This window comes from Geotrypetes seraphini, chromosome 3, assembly GCF_902459505.1.
Source record: "Geotrypetes seraphini chromosome 3, aGeoSer1.1, whole genome shotgun sequence".
NCBI lineage: Eukaryota > Metazoa > Chordata > Amphibia > Gymnophiona > Dermophiidae > Geotrypetes > Geotrypetes seraphini.
In genome coordinates, this window is record NC_047086.1 from 137,507,498 (window position 1) to 137,528,842 (window position 21,345).

General features: G+C 42.7%; 1 protein-coding gene across 3 annotated transcripts in view; it reads left to right on the forward strand.

Moving 5' to 3' along the window:
- The window catches only part of DNMT3A (DNA methyltransferase 3 alpha), a 660,717-nt gene that overhangs the window by 200,514 nt on the left and 438,858 nt on the right, over positions 1 to 21,345 (forward strand). For all 3 annotated transcript variants that reach the window (XM_033935457.1, XM_033935458.1, XM_033935459.1), the window contains exon 3: positions 14,071 to 14,175. In XM_033935457.1, coding sequence (XP_033791348.1) covers positions 14,071 to 14,175 — 105 coding nt within the window. The remainder of the gene's footprint in view (positions 1 to 14,070; positions 14,176 to 21,345) is intronic.

The following is a 21,345-nucleotide window of genomic DNA, read 5'->3' on the forward strand; positions in this document are numbered from 1 at the left end:
TAGAACAGCCTCCCTGATACTTTTTTTCCATGTGACCTTATACCTGGCCATTACTATTATGATAAAACCTGCTAGTAGGGGGGCACTTTGTTAGTTTGTGCATGTTGGGAAAGGATTTGGGGGAGAGTTATATAATGTTGGGCACAGACTTTACTGAAATTGTGCACCAGCCTCCTGGGGTCCTCCAGCCTGACATCTAAGAGATCTGCCAAACCACGAAGGGGGGGGGGGTCAGAGGTGGGGTGGTGGGGAGAGCCAAAATAAATAGGGAAGCATAAAACTATGTTTGCCTGGGGCCCTGTTGGAGGGAAGATGTTTTTTGGCTCTGCTTCATAGTCTGTTTTCAGGGTGCAGTAACTATTGCTTCCGTGCTGCAAAATTTATAAGGAGCGTGAACACTATGGCAACAAAGCTGAATATCTGCTGAGCCAGTCCAAGTACTTTTTTTTTTTTTTTTTTTGCAACTTGATATGTAGCAATTTATGCGACTGAGGAATTTTGTAGAACGGAGGCTGCAGTGCATAAGCAAGTGAATCAAGCCATAACTCAAGTAGAAATCCCAGAGCAGCAGGCCAGATATGCCAGATTTTATTTTGTGGTTTTATTACAGGAGAGGAGCAGATTCAGAACCTGTCCTCTAATGCTGGTCCTGTGGCATAGTTCGTTTGCATTCACCTTCACAGAGCACCCTGCAAGGGTCTAAAAAAAAAAAAAATCTAGTTGGTGCATATATTACAAAAGAGACTTAGGGCCTCTTCTATTAAACTACGCTAGCAGTTTTTAGCGCAGAGAGCCATGCTGAATGGCATGCGCTGCTCCCGACGCTCATAGGAACTCTATGAGCGTCGGGAGGAGCGCGTGCCATACAGGGCGGCTTGCCGTGCTAGAAACTGCTAGTGCAGTTTTTTTTATATATATTTATTGAAATTTTTACATACAAGTAAAACAGAAAAGAAAAAAGTCCTTCTTTCTTAGACCACTAAAACCATGGGGGGAGGAGAATTGAATATACCGAGGAGATAACAAACATAGGTAATAGCTATAATCTTGAAAGGCTTAACAGTCTTTAACCCCTCTTTCCTTCCTACTCTTAAACATTCCAGGTAGCAAAATTTTTTAAATCTAAAAAGGTGCGTAGCTGTTCTGGTGCATAGTAGACATATTTAACACCTTGATAATTAATTGCTAGTGCAGTTTAATAGAAGAGAGCCTTAAGTGCCTTGTTAATCGCATTATGAAAAAAATGGGGTTGGGGCATTTCCTATGAGCAAAATTGCTTTTCAGTAATGGCCCTATAGGAGAACTGAACATGGTACATTTTGGTTTTGCTGAGGAAATAGTTCTCAAGAATGGGATTCTCATATATTGACAAGTTTTCTATGACTATGAGTTGATTAGAAACATGAGGCAGATAAAGGCCAAATGGCCCTTCCAGTCTGCCTATCCACAGCATCTACTATCTCCTCCTCTCCCTAAGAGATCCCTCATACTTCTTCCACACTTTCTTGAATTCTGACACAGTCTTTGTCTCCACCACCTCTACCAGGAGACTATTCCATGCATCTACCACCTTTTCTGCAAATCTTTCATGAATGTTTGTTGTGGATATCCTGAAAACCTGACTGGCTGGGGTTTCGCCCAGGACAGGTTTGGGAACCAGTGGTCTGGGGGCATGAAATACTGCCCCTAGCTTGTATGCCTCTCTGCCCTCCTCTTCAGCCAGTTTAATTCCCAAGTGGTTTCTGTCCTCCTTCCTGACCTGTTTGTGGCCCTGTGTAAAAGCCTGTGACCTAGACCATCTACTGAGCTGTGTGACCTATTTGTAACATATTTATTTAAAGTATTTTTTGTAGATTTTTTTTTCCCCTATGTGTTTTGGAGTTTTTTCATTACATGGTGTGAGATATGTATCTTGATGACTTAGAGCTCCCAGCACAAGGCCATCATAACTGTGCCAACTCCATGCACATGTGAAAAATGTGTTGCCTCTAGTTGTTAAAGCTGTTGCCCCCTCTAGTGGCTGGATATACATATTCATTTCACTGATATATTTTTGATGGCTAAGAAAAATTTAGTGAGAAATATTGTAAAAATACTTTCATTTGTTTGCCTTCATGACCTTGGGCTGAGCTGTAAGGTAGCTATGGGCACTGGAAATCACAGTAGTATTATTTTTTTATGTAGGTATTTATATACCGCCTATGAAGGTTATCTAAGTGGTTTATAATCAGGTACTCGAGCATTTTCCTTATCTGTCCCGGTGGGCTCATAATCTATCTAATGTACCTGGGGCAATGGAGGATAGAGTGACTTGCCCAGGGTCAGAAGGAGCAGCAAGAGATTTGAACCCACAACTTCAGGGTGCTGAGGCTGTAGGTCTAACTACTAGGCCACTCCTTCCTCTAAAATAAAAATGGGCATGGGTTGTAGAAGTATATGAAGGTTCCTTCCCTCACATCTTGGTGCTCAGCTCTGCAAACAGAGCTTGTGACGACCTACAATTCTAATACCACATCCTCTCATTCTACTTTAGCTTAACCACTGTAAGTTTCTTTCTCAGTTGAAAGAATGGTTGAACCATGCTGTACTATCTAACGCAGGATCAGAGTCACAAGTTCCTGCCCAGTGAGAGTGGAGCCCAATGGTTAGCGCAGTCACTTTATACCTCTATTGCTCCAGGTACAAAACTTAGATTGTGGGGCCAGGCACAGTGAAATTGCTTTTATGTACAATGTTAAATGCTTTGCTTGTACCACAGAAAGGCACTATATTTAATAAGAGTATATTTCCCTGACCTTTATGTTATATCCACCCCAGAAGTGCTTCAAATTACTTAGCCCACTTCTGGCCAGTTCCAAACACCAATCAACAAAGTATGAGTAGATCAGATTGGAGGCCCTACATTGTAGCAATCTCTTTCTCAACTGGAAGAACGGGTGAACTTATGCTGTACGGTTCATAGACAACCCCGCGAAAGACAAAGGCGCGCGCCGACAACTGAGCGCAAGATGGAGGTGCGCGCCGAAGAAAATTACAGTTTTTAGGGGCTCCGACGGGGGGTTTTGTTGGGGAGCCCCCCCCCCCAGTTTACTTAATAGAGATCGCGCCGGCGTTGGGGGGGTTTGGGGGGTTGTAACCCTGCACATTTTACTGTAAACTTAACTTTATCCCTAAAAACAGGGAAAAAGTGTTTTCAGTAAAATGTGGGGGGTTACAACCCCCCCATCCCCCACAACGCCCCCACAACGCGGTGTGATCTCTATTAAGTAAAGTGGGGGGGTTCCCCCACACACCCCCCCACGTCGGAGCCATAAAAACAGTAATTTTCTGTGGCGCGTGCTCAATTGTCTGCGCGCGCCTTTGTCCTGGCGCGCTTTTGACCTGACACCATGCTGTACTATCTAACACAGGATTAGGGTTGCATATTCTTACCCCAGTGAGAGTATCAGTCACGCGCTTTGGGCTGCTAGGTTGAAAAGCTCCAGGGATGGATGCACTTCAGTCTCCCATCAAAATGCTCCCGGGTCAGGGAACTATTTCACAAGATAGAAGTGAAAATTCTATTGTATTTCATTTTAAACAGCTGAACAATTTCTCTCAGAGTAAGAATATTCATTTCTGTGTAGTCTCATAGGTCAGGGAGGAAAGAGCTTTAGGTTGCATGATATGTTTATATTACTGTAGCAGACCTTCAGTAGTGAATAGTTTATTCACTCATAGCCCACTTTTATCAAAGTGGGTCACAAAAGTACAAACATCCATAAATAACAAACGATTGCAGAACCTACCCCATAAACATATCATCCAGCATCAAACAAAAAAATGCTCAACACTCATGTTTCATTTTATAAAATAAATATCGCTTTAACAGTTTCTTAAAAATATTCAAATTTCCCTGTTGTCTCATGTATAGCGGAATCAATACGCCATGCTCCATCCCTGGCAGTATTCAAAGCCAAGCTAAAAGCCCACTTTTTGGAAACCGCTTTCAACTCAACTTCCACTCACTATTGTCAGATACCTATACCAAGTGTATCATTTTCCTCTACCATAATCTCCCCAACCCTGAGATGTCCTGTCTGTCAAATTAGATTGTTAGCTCTTCTGAGCAGGGACTGCCTATTGCAGTGGTTCCCAACCCTGTCCTGGAGGACCACCAGGCCAATCGGGTTTTCAGACTAGCCCTAATGAATATGCATGAGAGAGATTTGCATATAATAGAAGTGATAGGCATGCAAATCTGCTCCATGCATATTCATTAGGGCTAGCCTGAAAACCGATTGCCCTGGTGGTCTTCCAGGACAGGGTTGGGAACCACTGGTCTATTGTATGTTAAACGTACAGCGCTGCGTACACCTTTCAATGCTACAGAAATGATAAATGGTAGTAGTAAGTATCAGGACCGATACAAGAAAAGGAACCTGCTCTAGTCATATGCAATCTTATTTGTTTTACAGTTGGTACATTCAGATCCCCACAATCAGCCGAACGCAAGGTTTGAGATGGCATATATAAGGATATACTATCGATCAAATATTTCGGTGCCATCCGATGTACACAGAGATAAGTTAATGAGAGTAGGAAGCAATGAGGCATAATTACATCATCCTTAGCAAGGAAAATCTCCTGACACCGGAGTGCCACCACCAAGAAACTCTGTGAAAAAAAGCAAATAAATAATGTAGAATACTAACAAAGGCCATCATTACATAGTTCTATGAATAAGTTTCAATTTATTGAATTGACTTTACTTCTTTCATTGTATTTATGTTTATATTTGGTCTTTTTACTACTGTTATGCCGTTAACAAAATTGTAAGTTTTATATTGAATTATACCTGCTGTACGCTGCCTTGTGTGAATCTCTTCATAAAGGCGGTTAACTCCCAATTAATAAATAAATAAATAAATAACAAGAGAGTGAAGCACTTTTGACTGGAGGTGGACTCGGTCATATTTAACCCCACCCCCCTCTCCTTTTTAAAAAAACTGCGCAAACGATTTTTAGCACAAGTCGGCACGCTGAATGCTCTGTGTTCCCATGAGCATCAGAGCAGTGCAGAATATTCAGCGCGCCAGCTGACGCTATAATCTGCTTGCGCGGTTTTGTAAAAGGGGGGATTAGTGTGCCCTGAGAGAACATTCAGCAAAAGTCAAAAACAACTATCCACACTCAAAACCTGTATTGCAACTGTTGTAAAACCTGCAATTTGGTGGAAGAAAAATGTTTGTCCTGGCTTTGAAAAAGATATTTTTATATTGCCCTGCCATAACCTAGAGATTGCCACATCTCTACACAAGATATTTTTTCTTTCTAATCCCAATTGTACCTTTAACTATTCCATTTTATAAACCATCTTGATTTGTTTATACTAACCAAGGAGAGGATATATAAAGTTATAAATAAATGCATATACTGAGAAAATTCAAGATGGCGTCTTAGCTGCACATAGACGCTGTGAGGCTTCGCGGTTGGAAAACTTTTTCTTTACGTTGCAAGCTGTACTTACAACGTAAGATGGGTAAGCGAAAGGGGAAAGTCAGGACTTACCCTTTGGAGTCCTCTCCGATTCCCCTTTCCTTCATTGACCGATTTGTGATCCGCACAGCGCCATCCCCCTCCCCCCGAAATAGGTGCTGGTGAAGAAGCAGCCCTTCCCGCGCTCAATGCTATGCTGAGCCCGGAGGAGAGACTTCTGCTTATGGATCCAGGCATTGAGTCGCACCCCGAACAGCTGATGAGCCCGCAGGGAGAAAGTAACGCTGTGGATTCCTCATCAGCAGAGGGGAGTGTTTGGAGTGCAAAGGGAGACGCTGATGTGAGGGACACCAGTATGGGAGCTGATTCTGAGCTCCTCTTGGACCCCGAAGGTGCTGTGGGGGGTTCACGGTCCAAAGAGAGCTCTAGGTCTGTGGATTATGGCCAGCAGCAGAATACTGGTGAGCACATTGTTATACCTACGGTCAAACCTTCTCATGTCATGCTAGATTCCATCTGGGATGCTGTTGCGTGCTTGGAGAAGATTTTCATTAGTAATAAAATTGTGGTGGACAATTCTTTACAAGATGTTAAGACCAGAATTATCACTCAGGAAGCAAAAAACTTTGAGTTAGAGAAAAAAAATGGAGGAAGCCCAACAAGATCTGAGAGAATGTAAATCTAACGCACTGACTTAGAGTCAGGGGTTAGTGGGATTGAGAAATAAAGTGGAGAAAATGGAGAATTATACCCGTAGGTTGAATCTATGTTTTGTCAACTTTCTTCAATCCAAGAATATAGTTCTCATTGAGCTGCTTAAGAGATATCTGATGGAAGTTCTGGAGAGTTCCAAAGGAAGCTGTGCCTCCATTCTCTCGAGAAAAAAACGACAACCTCAAGTCCAGGGAGATTTATCCATGGACAGTTTGAATGTCACTCATTTGTTGGAAACATCTTTAGAGGAAGAGAGTATAAGATCTACACTCCTGGTGACATTCATTTTTAAGTCCGATAAAGACTGGGTGATGAGGCTGTATTTTCGAAATAATGATAAGAAAAGTGTGGGTATTTCCGGATGTCTGTGTGGATACACAGGAAAAAAAGGAAGCAATTCTTGAATTTACGCCCCCAAGTATTAGCCTTGGGGGCCCATTTCTTTTTACGTTTCCCTTCAAATGTTTAATTATATTTGAATCAAATCAGTATTTTTTCTTTGATCCGAAACAATTAAAGGCTTTTCTTGAAAATAAGCGCAAGATACAGGTCCAGAGCAGGGGTCCAAGGGAAGAAATTGGAGATTAGTCCAATAAGAAAAGCTGTAATGTAGTTTCAGCTGAGATGCCATAAATTAATTTGTTTTATTTCCTTATTATGATGTGCATCTTTTTCCTACACATTTTCTTCCCTTTTACTTGAGGACTTATAGGGGAATTAACTATATAACTTTACCTATGCATGATTTGTTTAATTCAACTTTGAATTATAATTATTTATGTTTGTAATCGCTAATTCCTGTTACCTGAGGCATGTAATACGTATTAAGGGCCCCTTTTACAAAGCTGCTATAGCGTTTTTAGCACACATTGAGCTAGAACTAACGCCAGCTCAATGCTGGCGTTAGCGTCTAGCCCATGGCAATTTAGCACGCGATAATAAAACGCTAGCGCAGCTTTGTAAAAGGAGCCCTAAGTTTAATTAAAATTGAATTTAAAAATAAATGAATGCACACCTAGGAGGAACCAACCCAGATACTCCTTTAACACTTTCCACTCCATCTGCAGACCTGTTCACAGATACTAACTGACTGACCCAAATACATGAAGGGCTTGGGAAAATCCACTTATTTCTAGGTTAAGCAGCATAAAATCTGCTTTACACTTTTGGAATCTTGCCAGATACTTGTGACCTGGATCTTCTACTGTTGGAAATAGGATATTGGGCATGACAGGCCTTCAGTATTTCACAGTATGGCAACACTTATGTTCGGGTCATTTTTATTTCATACTGTACATAATTTGGTTTTTATCTTTTGTTGTTTTGCTGCTTCATTGCTTTTAAGGAACTTTTTGGTGCTAGTTGGATTTTGTTGTTTTTGTCTTATTTTCTTTCATTCACCTCCCAGAAGGTCTCAGGCCAAATATAGTGATTTTAGCTTGTGACAGAAGTAAGTGACAGCTAGAATATTGCCACAGCAAGGCAGGACCTTCAGCTTTATATGAGAGCTCTCATAACACTTTAAAACCTTTTCCATTTTTACATTTGAGAAGTAATAAAAATAAAAAAAAAAACTATTCTGTCAGATATCATATAACACCCCTGTACAAATTAAGGCAACATTCCCCTTTATATAAATACTAGCTAATATTTTCTGCTACTGCTTTTGTTCACTAGGGATGGCAATGCATGCCTTTGGAAGACCACTTTGGCTTGCCCTAAGACCTAGAACCTTTTCTACAATATACTTTCCATTCCTATTAAGGTAGGGCTGCCATATGGCTCCAGAAAAAGGAAGATGGATTGAGAAATCCAGTTTTATTCCATTGCTTTCAAATAGTGAACTAATTTTTTCTATTTCTAGAACGTTCTTTTAGTTCATTGCTATTCCTTCTCCCTTTTTCCTCTATCTGATTGTATCATCTTGGAGCCCACTTGGCATATTTATTTATTCATTTTAAAAGTTTCTATACCGTCTGATTCCAAGGCTGTATACAAATGTGCACATATATAATAGCTAAAGCAGCACAGGATATTTCTAAAGTTAGAGGGTCTTGGTTAGTTTTTAGCTAGAGAATGACATGGTGACAAAATTCATCACCGTTCCCGTCCACACGGATAACCGCGGGAAATAATCCCATGTCATTTTCTAGTGTCTATTTCAACCTCAGTCCTTCTACACCAGCATTCTTCAAAGCAAAGCTTGCGGGTCAGTGGCTGTGCTTATGTGAGCCAAGGATAATGAAGCCATTGTGACATGACTGATGTGATTGGCTCTTAGGCACTGGTGGAATGAGGCATTATGACATCACAATATCTGCTCTGGATACCAGAGACTGTCATTCTGTAGTGTCTATTTCAACTTCAATCCTTCTACACCAGCATTCTTCAAAGCAAAGCTTGCGGGTCAGTGGCTGTGCTTATGTGAGCCAAGGATAATGAAGCCATTGTGACATCACTGATGTGATTGGCTCTTAGGCACTGGTGGAATGAGGCATTATGACATCACAATATCTGCTCTGGATACCAGAGACTGTCATTCTGTAGTGTCTGTTTCAACCTCAGTCCTTCTACACCAGCATTCTTCAAAGCAAAGCTTGCGGGTCAGTGGTTGTGGCCATTCATACTCTGATTCTTCCCTCTCTCCTTAAAGAATGACATGAAGATGGTTTCCCGCGGGGACAGGAACGGTGATGAATTTTGTCACCGTGTCATTCTCTATTTTTAGCCACGTCTCTATAATAAACATTATTGCTAAGGGCTCCTTTTACTAAGCTGCGATAGTGTTTTTAGCGCACGCTATACCTGCGCTACGCTGCTAGAACTAACGCCAGCTTAATGCTGGTGTTAACGTCTAGCATGCCTGGCAATTTAGCGCATGCTAAGCTCGTGCTAAAACCGCTATCGCAGCCTAGTAAAAGGAGCCCTAAGTCAGATTGCACCATCATATCCTGAATCAGAGTTGTTTTGTTGCAAATGGATCTTGCATTTATATAGCAGCATGGTATCAGTATTTGGATTGAGGGGAGGTCAGACTTTTTGTGAGTAATGGTTCTCAGATTTCTACAAGGGAGGTTTCTATTTCTAAATTTTCTGTTTTGTGAAGTAATTGTTTCAGTTTTATGTGATATTCCTTCTGCACAATTTATCTAGTGTCTTTGTGGCGTGTTGTTCCATGTGGTTTGCCTAAGCCTTTTGAGGTCAGACAGAATGACTGGAATTCAATTCTTCAAGTTGGGGTTGGTTTCTAGACCTAATATTCCTCTGAAGGATGTTAGCCATAAACTAGTTATTACTGTAATTTCCGTTGTGTTAAATTTATTACTCACATATATTATATCTGTATCTTTATATAGCTTTATTCCAGTACAGCAATAAAAAATATTCAGATTATAAAACAAAGTATGACATAGTATGTTATATTACAATGTCAACATTTTAATAGACAGCATAAGGTGTAAGCAAAAAAGGAGTATATAGATACAATGTATTTCAAATTATTTGTTAGACAGCAGAATATAAAATATATAAAAGGATATACCATACCATAAAGTTTCTTATACCCTGCAATTTTCAACACAGATTCATTGCAGTTTATAATAAGAATTCTGAGCATTCATTAATAAGATTCATAGGTTAAACATAGAAACATGATGGCAGATAATGGCCAAATGACCCATCGTCTGCCCATCCGCAGTAACCATTATCTCTTTCCCTCTCTCTGAGAGATCCTGCGTGTCTATCCCAGGCCCTTTTGAATTCAGACACAGTCTCTGTCTTCACCACCTCTTCTGGGAGACTGTTCCATGCATCTACCACCCTTTCTGTAAAAAAATATTTCCTTTGATTACTCCGGAGCCTATCACCTCTTAACTTCATCCTATGCCCTCTCATTGCAGAGTTCCCTTTCAAATGAAAGAGACTCGACTCATGTGCATTTACATTACATTGGTATTTAAATGTCTCTATCATATCTCCCCTCTCCCGCCTTTCTTCCAAAGTATACAGATTGAAATCTTTAAGTCTGTCACCAAATGCATTATGATGAAGACCATATACCATTTTAGTAGTCTTTCTTTGAACTGACTCCATCCTTTTTATATCTTTTTAAAAGGAGTATAAGCTATGAGAATTACAGAGATATGTCTTCAACAGTTTTCTGAACTGGTAGTAGGTAGAGAGCTGATGCAGATAGCGTGGTAGGCTGTTCCAGATTTTGGAACTTTGAAATTTGAAGGTAGATGGGAGGGTGTCCAGCAGAAGGACTGGACTTCCCACCTGCTGCAGTCATTATGGGAGGGGGGTTTCCAGCAGGAGGGACTGGGCATCCTTCCTGCCGGAAGATGTGGCAGCGGGGTGGCAGCAGGAGGAATTGGGCACTCCTCCTGCCGCCTTCCACTGGTCTAGGGTCGTCTAGGGTGGCCTAAGCTCGCCTAAGACCACTTCTGGGTGAAACCACGCCTAACCTTAGGCGAGGTTAGGTGGCTTTCATGCCTCACTAAGTTCCCAGAGGCACCTATAGTGTAGGCGACTTGGCTCGGGAGGTTTTTTTCAAAAACGTGCATCCTGATTGGCTTTTAGGCAGCGTTTATAGAATTTGCTCCAAAGTATCCCTGACAAAAAAGCTCCTGACAATATAGCTCCTGATAAAAGGGCCTCCCACAATTTGGCCCCTAACAAATAAGCCCCTGTCAAAAGGCCCACCCCTAATGGTTTTATCCATGCTACTGCTGCTTTGAGCTGAGGTACTTGCTCAGGGCCAATCTTAGGCAGGAGCATCAAGGGCACCCTTCCTGAGTCCAGACAACATCTCTCTCCTTCTCCCTGTCTCAAATCCAGTGTCTCTCCCTCCCACCAGACTGGAGGAGGGAAGAGATAGAGTTCAAGTTAGGGGGTGGGGAGTAGAACAGAGGAAGAGAAATGCTGGACCTGCAGATGGAGAGAGGGAGTTATGGCTAAGGTGACCATAACGTCCCGTTTTCAAAGAGACAGTCCTGTTTTTGGACCGACCGTCCCGTTGTCCCAACCCACTGCTTCGGGACACCGAAATGTCTCATTTTCAGGTACAGCGTCCCGAAGCTGTGCGCTGGGACACCAGAACAGGCGATCACTTTCCCTCCCTGCCGTGCCGATTCAAACCCTGGGTTGCCGCCGCTGCTTCTTGCCTTCTTCCCGACATCAATTTTGACGTCGGAGAGAAAGTTCTGGGCCAGCCAATTGCTGCCTGGCTGGCCCGAACTTCCTCTCCGACGTCAAAATTGACGTTGGGAATAAGGCAAGAAGCAGCAGGGGCGGCCCAGGATTTGAATCGGCGCAGCAGGGAAGTAGACTGGCAGGCAGTGGAGGTACACAGGCGGGTGAGCAGGGGTTTTGAATCCGCGGGCGGGGAGGGGTTCATTCCGCGGGGGGGGGGGGGGCAGGTTGAATCAAGCACTGGAAGGAGGTAGGCAGGCAGTCTGGCTTCGGGGGAGAGACAAAGGCAAGAGAAGAATAGGAAGGAGCCACTGGGGGCACTAGGACCTGGGAATGAGGCACTGGGGGCTCTAGGGACACGGGAAGGAGGCACTGGGGGCACTAGGGACATGGGAAGGAGGCACTGGGGGCATTATGGTCATGGAAAGGAGGCACTGGGGGCACTAAGGACACAGGATGGAGGCACTGGTGGCACTAGGGCACAGGACAGAGGCACTGGTGGCACTAGGGACACAGGACAGAGGCACTGGGGGCACTAAGGACATGGAAAGGAGGCACTGTGGGCACTAAGGACACAGGACAGAGACACTGGGGGCACCATAGACATGGGAAGGAGGCCCTGGGGGCACTAAGGACATAGGAAGGAAGGAGGGAGGGAATAGAAAGGGACAATTGTTGGGCCTGAGTGCAGAAAGAAAGGATACACAGTCAGAAGGAAAAACAACCAGAGACTCATGAAATCACCAGACAGCAAAGGTAGGAAAAATTATTTTATTTTCAATTTAGTGATCAAAACGTGTCAGTTTTGAGAATTTATATCTGCTGTCTATATTTTGCACTATATTTGTCTATTTTTCTATAGTTATTGAGGTGACATTGCATATTTTAAAGTCATTTGCCTTGACATCTTTGAAAACCCCCCAAATATAAATGATAATTAACATTTTCTCTGCATATAGTGTGCTTTGTAGTTTTTTTTAATTTTAAGGTTACCATTATGAATTAATATGAAGATATTATGTGTACATGAAAAATGAATGGAAGAAATTGGGGGCGGGATTGGGGGTGGGGCTAGGGCAGGATTGGGTTGGGGCTAGGGCGGAATTAGGGGCAGGACTGACACTTAATAGATGTCCCCTTTTGATGAAAAAAATAAATGGTCACGTTAGTTATGGCAGACCATGGAAGGAGGGCAGGGTGTGAGGAAGAGAAGAGAGAAGGGAGGGACAGGGCACGAAAAAGAGATGCTGAGCATGAGGTAAGAACAGAGAAAGAAGGTCTAAAAGGCAGGTCTATCTTTGGCCATTTTGCCTTTACCAACCAGCCAGATACGGCCCCAGCATTGAATATCTGGGTTTGCCGCAGCCTGTAGGAGATAACTGGGCTACCTCCTTTGGGTTGAATATCAAGCCTGTCCTGTTTTTGTAGTAACTTGATTTCTTGACATCAGATTCAGCCCTGCAGATCAGCTAAATGGAAGCCCTCATCCTATCCTCTTCCCTTCCATTTGGGGAGTTTCAGCATTCATGCAATTGTGATGATATCTTGTGGTCATAATCAGGGTGTTTTTGTACTAGGCTTTGTTCTGTAGCACTTAGTCAAGAACTGTTACTGTAATGCTCTGCTAGATGCAAATCAGGAGAAAAGTACAATGGAGAAAATACCTAAGGCCCAAATTCAGTAACCAGCGCCTAAAGTTAGGCACCTATTTCGGAGGCGCTCAACTAGATAGGCGCCTATCTAAATCGAATAACAAGCTCAATTGAGCTTTTTAATCAGCACTGATTGAAACATAGGCGTCTATCAAGAAAGCGCAATTTTGTAACAAGGCGCCTCTAAAAATTTAGGCAGTCTTCAAAAAATAGGCGCTATGCATGTTAGGGTGGGCGTGGCTACATGCTAGGCGCCTTGTTGCAGAATCACTGATCTTAAGCGTGCTTTTGCGCTCAGCCAGGCGCCTAATTTTTAGTTGTGCCTAGAGCTGGCCTATTTCTTGGGCGCCTCCACAATAGGTTCCGCTCAGCATGATTCATTAAACAGCACCCAATTTGAATCATGCTGAACGGTGCCTAATTAGGCGCCTAATGTTTGGGCGCTTCTTATAGAATTTGCCTTTAAGCGTTTGTGATTGAAGGCTCGTGGTTCCGTAGCCCAACAGAGCTCACTTCCAATTGAAATGAAAATCCATGTCACTTGCGAAGGGAGGGGGGGATAGGGGGGTGCGTGACTGGGGGGTTTGTCTGATTCGTGTGTGTGTGATAGGCGAGAGATGGTATGCATGTGTGCTGTTCTCCTTGGTGGTGGTGTGCTGAGAGTTGGAGGTTCACTATAAGGAGAAAATTGGGGTCGGGGAGAACAGGATATTCTGTTCTTACAGAAAAGTATTCCTTTCTGTTCCATGATTGTTTTGCTGTATGTATCATTGAGTGTTTTCATGGTGCTTGCATATATGCCCTTCTGCGCAAGGGTTATTTGCTGTTTCGTTGTTCCTGTTCGTTGTTGATTCCTTAATAAATAGGATTTTAAAAAAAAAAAAAAGAAATGAAAACCCAAAAGGAGCAGGATAAAAAAAACCAGGCCAAAAGCAGAAATAATTTAGAGCAAAAATAGAAATAATGAAGCTTGAAGTTAGTTTACCTGTGAAAATCTAACCCCAAACATGTTGTTGTCCCTGGTCATGCACAGGGGGAAGAGGAACCAAACGGGAACCGTGATAAGCAGGAGACACAAGGAAATGGCACCACCGTGAAGAAAGTGGGCCGGCCCGGGAGGAAGCGCAAAACCCCACAGGTATGAACATCCATACACAGCATCAGCAACTCAATTTACAGCACTGTGTACAGATAAAATCCCTGGAAAGAGTTTAACTGTTTGATGTATTTCACTGTATTAAAAGCAGATTTATATCTTGGGAATCCAGGTGAGTATTGGCTGCTGTTCCTCCTCCAGGGAGATGGGAAAGGTGCTTATAGTTTCTTTTTCTTTTTTTTTTAAATCTTTATTCATTTTCAAAATTACATTAAGTGTTAAATATTTTTATTCACAGTAACAATAAATACATCACTTATAAACAATCAATTGGTACATTACATAAATTCTTATCCCCTCCCCTTTCCCATCCCTGGGAGGGGAGTATTTTATTATTACATATATTATATGATAGTGCTTATAGTTTCTGAGTGTGAATAGCAGAATCTCTTTTAAAAAATCCTCTATTTTTAAGAAAATGGAATTATGACATAGAAAAGATATGACTATATAAAATATGATTGCAAATAAAATATATGCGAATTGACAGTAGCTAGGGTTGAAGCTTTGAAATTGGTGCTAATTTAAATGGCATTCATTGAAACTTGCAATTTAAGAGCTGCTGCCTACTGGCCCAATTTCTGGAGGAAAAATTTATGGGCTAGCCCTGACCCTTTTGACATCTTTACAAATAGTCCAGAATGCCACTTCATGTATAATTTCTAGGGGTACTAGATTTGAATATGTAACCCCATTGCTGCATGAACTACATTGGTTACCTGTTAAATCACAAGTAATGTTTAAGGTGCCGACATTGATTTTTCAGGCAATTCTTGAGGGAGCACCATAGTATTTGTTGCATGTTAATGACAGTACATCATTTATGCCATTTCCTGAGATCAGAATCAGCAATGCATTTGTCTATTGATGGGATACAGCAAACCAAATATGCTTGTACCAGGACTATGTTATAACTTCAGCAGGGACTAGATTGCTAGGAGTCAGAAAAAGCACTGAACTATAAGAAAAAACAGACTGACTCAATAATATACACAGTCTAAGAGGAGGGCTCACTATACAAAAACTTAGCTCAGAGATATAAAACTCTGAAGAGGGAGAGGTTACCCCCTCTTGGGAAAAGAGTTTGTCTTCCAATCATTGCTTAATCAATGTTACAAGCGAGACCAGCTCAAAGGTGCAAAAATGTATCAACTGAGTTTGTAACACTTAATTACTTAATTGAAACTACTGTATGCAAATAGGTCAAAAGAAACTTTCTTGCAATTCAGGTTGCCACTAATACTTTCAACTTAGCTTAAGAGCTTGACTTGATTCAAATAGCAAAAGCTATGTGGGGTCCCGACGCGGCCCCGTTTCGGTGTCTGCTTCAGGAGACCCCGCCAGAAAAAGGAACTTGATTCTGATTGATTCTGAAGACAGGTAATAACCATAGCACTGCTCAAAAAATCTGAAATGCAAAAAATATATATAAATGTCAAAAGAGCTATAGATATGGGCTAAAAGCTTTATAAAACCACATACCCAAGCTAAAATGAAATGCTTTACAACTACCATAAAGGAAGGAGCACAACAATTTACATACTGTGCAAAATGTAGAAAAGTATTTCATGCAACAGAGGACGCCGGCATCCACTCCGGCTTATAAACTGGAGGGGGGAGGCGACCGGACTTAATGAACATGATGACATCATGAAAAAACCTCTGACATAAGCACAAAAACTCTGACATAAGCAAAAGATTCCTGACATAAGCAAAACTTCAAAAAGTAAAGCAAAACACAAACTGGACAAGCCAGACTGGACTAGAGGAAAGCAACCCATTCAATCTCATTGTTGAGGCCATTCGGGTGGAGAGTGTTCAAATTAAAAATCCACTTCTGCTCTCTCCTCCACAGCATTCGCGCTGTATCGCCACCCCTATTGGTACAGTAACGGTCTAATACTGTAAACCTAAGATCAGACAGGGCATGTTTCTTACTGTGCCAGTGATGAACCAGGGGGGCTTCATGTACAACAGTGCGTATGCGGCTCATATGTTCACTGATGCGAAGCTTCAAAGGACGGGTCGTACTTCCCACATAAACCAGCTGGCAAGGGCATGAGATAGCATAAACTACATGATGAGAGTCACAGTTAGTCTCATGTTGAGTGTATTTAAATCGTTAGGACAATGACATTTGATGAGTGGTGACGCTTAATGGACACACTTTGCAATGTCCACAAGGGGAATGTTGACCCCTCACAGGGTTAAAAACCCCTGATCTCAAAAACTGAGAATGTGTCAATTGCAATCTGAGGTTAGGAGATTTAGAAAAGGCAAATCTGGGGGGTTCTTGAAAAGCTTCATGATACTGCATGATAGACCAATGTTTCTTGATGATTTTCTTGATTTGAAAGGCATGGATGGAATAAGGTAACACACAGACCAATGACCTGGTTTCTGATTCATGCTGCGCTTGTAATAACAGAGAGCGATTAGCATATAAGCTGCGTTTGTAAGCTTTCTTGAGCACTGTAGGAGGATAGCCCTTGATTAAAAATCTTTGAGTAACTTCATCAGCTCTCTGGACATATTCTTCCACCGTAGAACAGAGTCTTCTCAAACGCAAAAATTGTCCGGTAGGTATATTGTTCCTAAGATGTTTGGGGTGGAAGCTGTCCTTTGAAGCTTCGCATCAGTGAACATATGAGCCGCATACGCACTGTTGTACATGAAGCCCCACTGGTTCATTAGACCGTTACTGTACCAATAGGGGTGGCGATACAGCGCGAAGGCTGTGGAGGAGAGAGCAGAAGTGGATTTTTAATTTGAACACTCTCCACCCGAATGGCCTCAACAATGAGATTGAATGGGTTGCTTTCCTCTAGTCCAGTCTGGCTTGTCCAGTTTTTGTTTTGCTTTACTTTTTTGAAGTTTTGCTTATGTCAGAAATCTTTTGCTTATGTCAGAGTTTTTGTGCTTATGTCAGAGGTTTTTTCATGATGTCATCATGTTCATTAAGTCGCCTCCCCCCTCCAGTTTATAAGCCGGAGTGGATGCCGGTGTCCTCTGTTGCATGAAATACTTTTCTACATTTTGCACGGTATGTAAATTGTTGTGCTCCTTCCTTTATGGTAGTTGTAAAGCATTTCATTTTAGCTTGGGTATGTGGTTTTATAAAGCTTTTAGCCCATATCTATAGCTCTTTTGACATTTATATATATTTTTTGCATTTCAGATTTTTTGAGCAGTGCTATGGTTATTACCTGTCTTCAGAATCAATCAGAATCAAGTTCCTTTTTCTGGCGGGGTCTCCTGAAGCAGACACCGAAACGGGGCCGCATCGGGACCCCACATAGCTTTTGCTATTTGAATCAAGTCAAGCTCTTAAGCTAAGTTGAAAGTATTAGTGGCAACCTGAATTGCAAGAAAGTTTCTTTTGACCTATTTGCATACAGTAGTTTCAATTAAGTAATTAAGTGTTACAAACTCAGTTGATACATTTTTGCACCTTTGAGCTGGTCTCGCTTGTAACATTGATTAAGCAATGATTGGAAGACAAACTCTTTTCCCAAGAGGGGGTAACCTCTCCCTCTTCAGAGTTTTATATCTCTGAGCTAAGTTTTTGTATAGCGAGCCCTCTCTTAGGCTGTGTATATTATTGAGTCAGTCTGTTTTTTCTTATGTACCAGGACTATGGCAATTTCAGTCGCAGGGGCAACATTGTGGGAATAACCTGATTGGATAGTTAATAATGGCTACTGATATACGGAAATTTAAAAAACTACTTTGTTTGTAGAAGCTTCTTTTGAATTAGGAGATAAGGGTTAAGAGATGAAGTGTGTATCATGCTTTTTGAGAAATGAAGAACTGATGGAAAAGTGAATAGGAGGGAATGTTTTTGGAAAGAAATATTTACTGTTTTAATGTATGTTTTAAAGTTTTGCTTATCTGTTTTATGATTATGTATGTATGTTGGAACTTGCTTAATTAGAGGTGGACATAAGCTTTTTAAATAAATAAAAATAAATTGTCTCCCTGATGCATTTTAAGTTCCTATAGTGATGATTTTTAAATAGAGGTTGGAGGACCACAATACCACACTACATTGGAATTGAAGTTGAAAAACCAGGCTGAAACTTGGTCAGTTAGAATCTCTGAAGTCTATGGAGCTTATTTTCAAAGAATATGAACATTTAAAAATACTCAAATTGATGTACAATCCTCCATCTTAAGCCTGCTCGACTACTGTAACATCATCTATCTGGGGTCCCTCAAAAAAACCATTCAAAGACTCCGAATCATACAAAATTTCAGCAGTACGACTGATTTTTGGCCTTAAAAAATGGGATCACATAACCCCCTACTATCAAAAACTTCACTGGCTGCCTCTAGAAGCAAGAGTGCTATTCAAATTTGTCTGCCTTTGTTTCAAATCTATTCTCGGTATGGCCCCCCTATACCTGGCCTCCCATTTTAAATTGGATTTTACCACCAGGCCTTCACGCAGAATTCATATGTTCAGCCACCCTATAATAAAAACCTGCCGATACAAAAGATTCCTTGACAGAACACTAGCCTTCCAAGCAAGTCAACAAAACGGCTGGCTAGGCATCATCATCAAGCACTCCCCATCCTATCTTAACTTCAGAAAACAAGTTAAAACCAACCTGTTTAACCGATTTGTAACCTAGAACTCTTAAACCTTCTCCTGAACTCTTATTCACATGCACTCGATATCTCCACATTGTGACTTTATGTAATCAAAGGCTTTGTAACTTCTTCGAATTTTTATTGTAACTACTTCGATCTCTTTGTATTGTAACTACTTCGCTGATTGTCCAGCGCCTCTTGTTGTAACCGCCTCGAACTATCATGGCTTTGGTGGTATATAAAAATAAAATTATTATTATTAAAACCAATGACATACCGGGGGTGGGGCGGGGGGGGGGGGTCTCTTGCCCTGGGTGCTCTTGGGGACAGCATCATGATCTGGGAACTTCACTGCTGATAAAGCGTGCCAAAATTCCAGTCCAGTCTACCTTTAAACTTCTAAAGGGGGAGAATGTGGTTTATGCTATAGCCTCAGCACTCTTGAGATTGTGGATTCAAACACAGGCTGCTCCTTGTGACCCTGGGCAAGTCACTTAATCCCCCCATTGCCCCAGGTACATTAGATAGATTGTGAGCCCACCGGGACAGACAGGGAAAATGTTTGAGTACCTGAGTAAATTCATGTAAACCATTCTGAGGTCCCCTGGGAGAACAGTATAGAAAATTAAATAAGTAAAGGGATAGATGCCAGACTGGGATTTTGGTACCTTTTATCATCAGGGGAGACTTGAGAGAGAGAAGATACCGATCACATGTGGAGGGGGAGAAAGGAGAGAGATACCATATTGAAGTGGATGTCTGTTTTGGGTCACGGGATAGAAGGAAAGGGATTGAGACTTGTATACCATCTTTTTTGTAGTTACACAACCACACTCAAAGCGGTTTACATTCAGGTACTTCAAGCATTTTCCCTATTTGTCCCATCTATCCAATGTACCTGGGACAGTAGAGGATTAAGTGAACTTGCCTAGGGTCACAAGGAGCAGCATGGGGTTTGAACCCATAACAACAGGGTCATTTATTTGATAAACTGCCTTTCTGTGGTACAATCAAAGCAGTTTACATATACTATATGCAGGTACTTTTTCTGTCCCTAGGGGACTCACAGTCTTAAGTCCAGTACCTGGGACAGTGGAGGGTTAAGTGATTTGCCCATGGTCACAAGGAGCTGTAGTGGGAAACAAACCCAGCTCCCCAGGTTCTCAGTGAACTGTTTTATACAACCTGTCCTGGATTCCATCTCTTAAGCTCCTAGAATATTTTTCTGCACCCCTCTCCCCCCCATCACTTCTTTAAATGCCTTTTCTGTTACACTACAGATCTGATAATCATTGCTGTATTTCATCTCAGCTTTATCTGAATGATGCCAGAATAAGTTTGTTTTATTTTACAAATTTTATGAGGGAACTGCTGCTTGTATCTATACCAGCAGTTTCCCAACCTGTCCTAAGGAAACCCCAGCCATTCAGGTTTTCAGGATATCTGCAATTAATATTCATGATTTAGATTTGCATGCATTGTTTCCATTGCTTGCAATGCTAAATCATGAATATTCATTGTGGATAGTGAGAACTTGCCTGGATGGGGTTCGCTTAGGACAGGTTTGGGAACAACTGATCTATAGAATTGCTTGGGATCGTCTGTTTTAGTCTTGCTTTATTGCCTTTCCTGCACTGGTAAGGTGCAGGTGCACTGTCTCTGAGTATCCTGGGGTGAAGTACTACCTAGGACAGAGTGGCAGAGAGATATTCTGATATAATACCAGTAATGAGTTAAGAGCTGAGCATTGCAGACTGCAGTATTTCCTGGCTAAAGGCAGTAGCGTACTAAGGGGGAGGCTGGGGGGGCAGTCCGCCCCGGGTGACAAGCCCTGAGGGGGTGCTCCCGGCCTTGCTGTTCAGTCCCCCCCACCCCCGAAGGACCGCTCGCCCACCTGGCCTCCCTGAACCACCAAGAAGCAGCCGGCAGCAGGATCGCGATATCAGCGATCCCTGAGCTGCTTCGGCGCTGCTTCCTGCGCTGCGGTCCCACCCCTCCTCTGATGTCAGAGGAGGGGCGGGACCGCGGCGCAGGAAGCAGCTCTGAAGCAGCGCAGGGATCGCTGACATCGCGATCCCGCTGCAGGGTGCTTCATAGGTGGTGCAGGGAGGCCAGGGGGGCTAGCGGTCCTTCGGGGTGGGGCGGGCAGTCGGGCAGGCAGGCCTTCAAGGGGGAGGGGGGTGACAGGCAGGCAGGCAGGCCTTCAAAGGGGAGGCAGGCAGGTTTTCAAGGGAGGGACAGGCCTTCAAGGGGGGGGGACAGGCAGGCCTTCAAAGGGGGGGCAGGCCTTTGAGTGGGGATAGGCCTTCAAGGGGATCAGGTAGGCAGGCCTTCAAGGGGGGGACAGGCAGGCAGGCCTTCAAGAGGGGATGCAGGCCTTCAAGGGGGGTGTAGACCTTCGGGGGGGGAGTGCAGGCCTTCAGGGGTGGGATGCAGACCTTTAAGGGGGGGGGGGGACAGGCCTTCAGGGAGGGGGGCCCTGGTGTAAAAATACATGGAGGGAATGGGGGGGGGGGTTCAAAGAGACGCGCATATGCCGGACTTTGGGTGGGAAGAAAT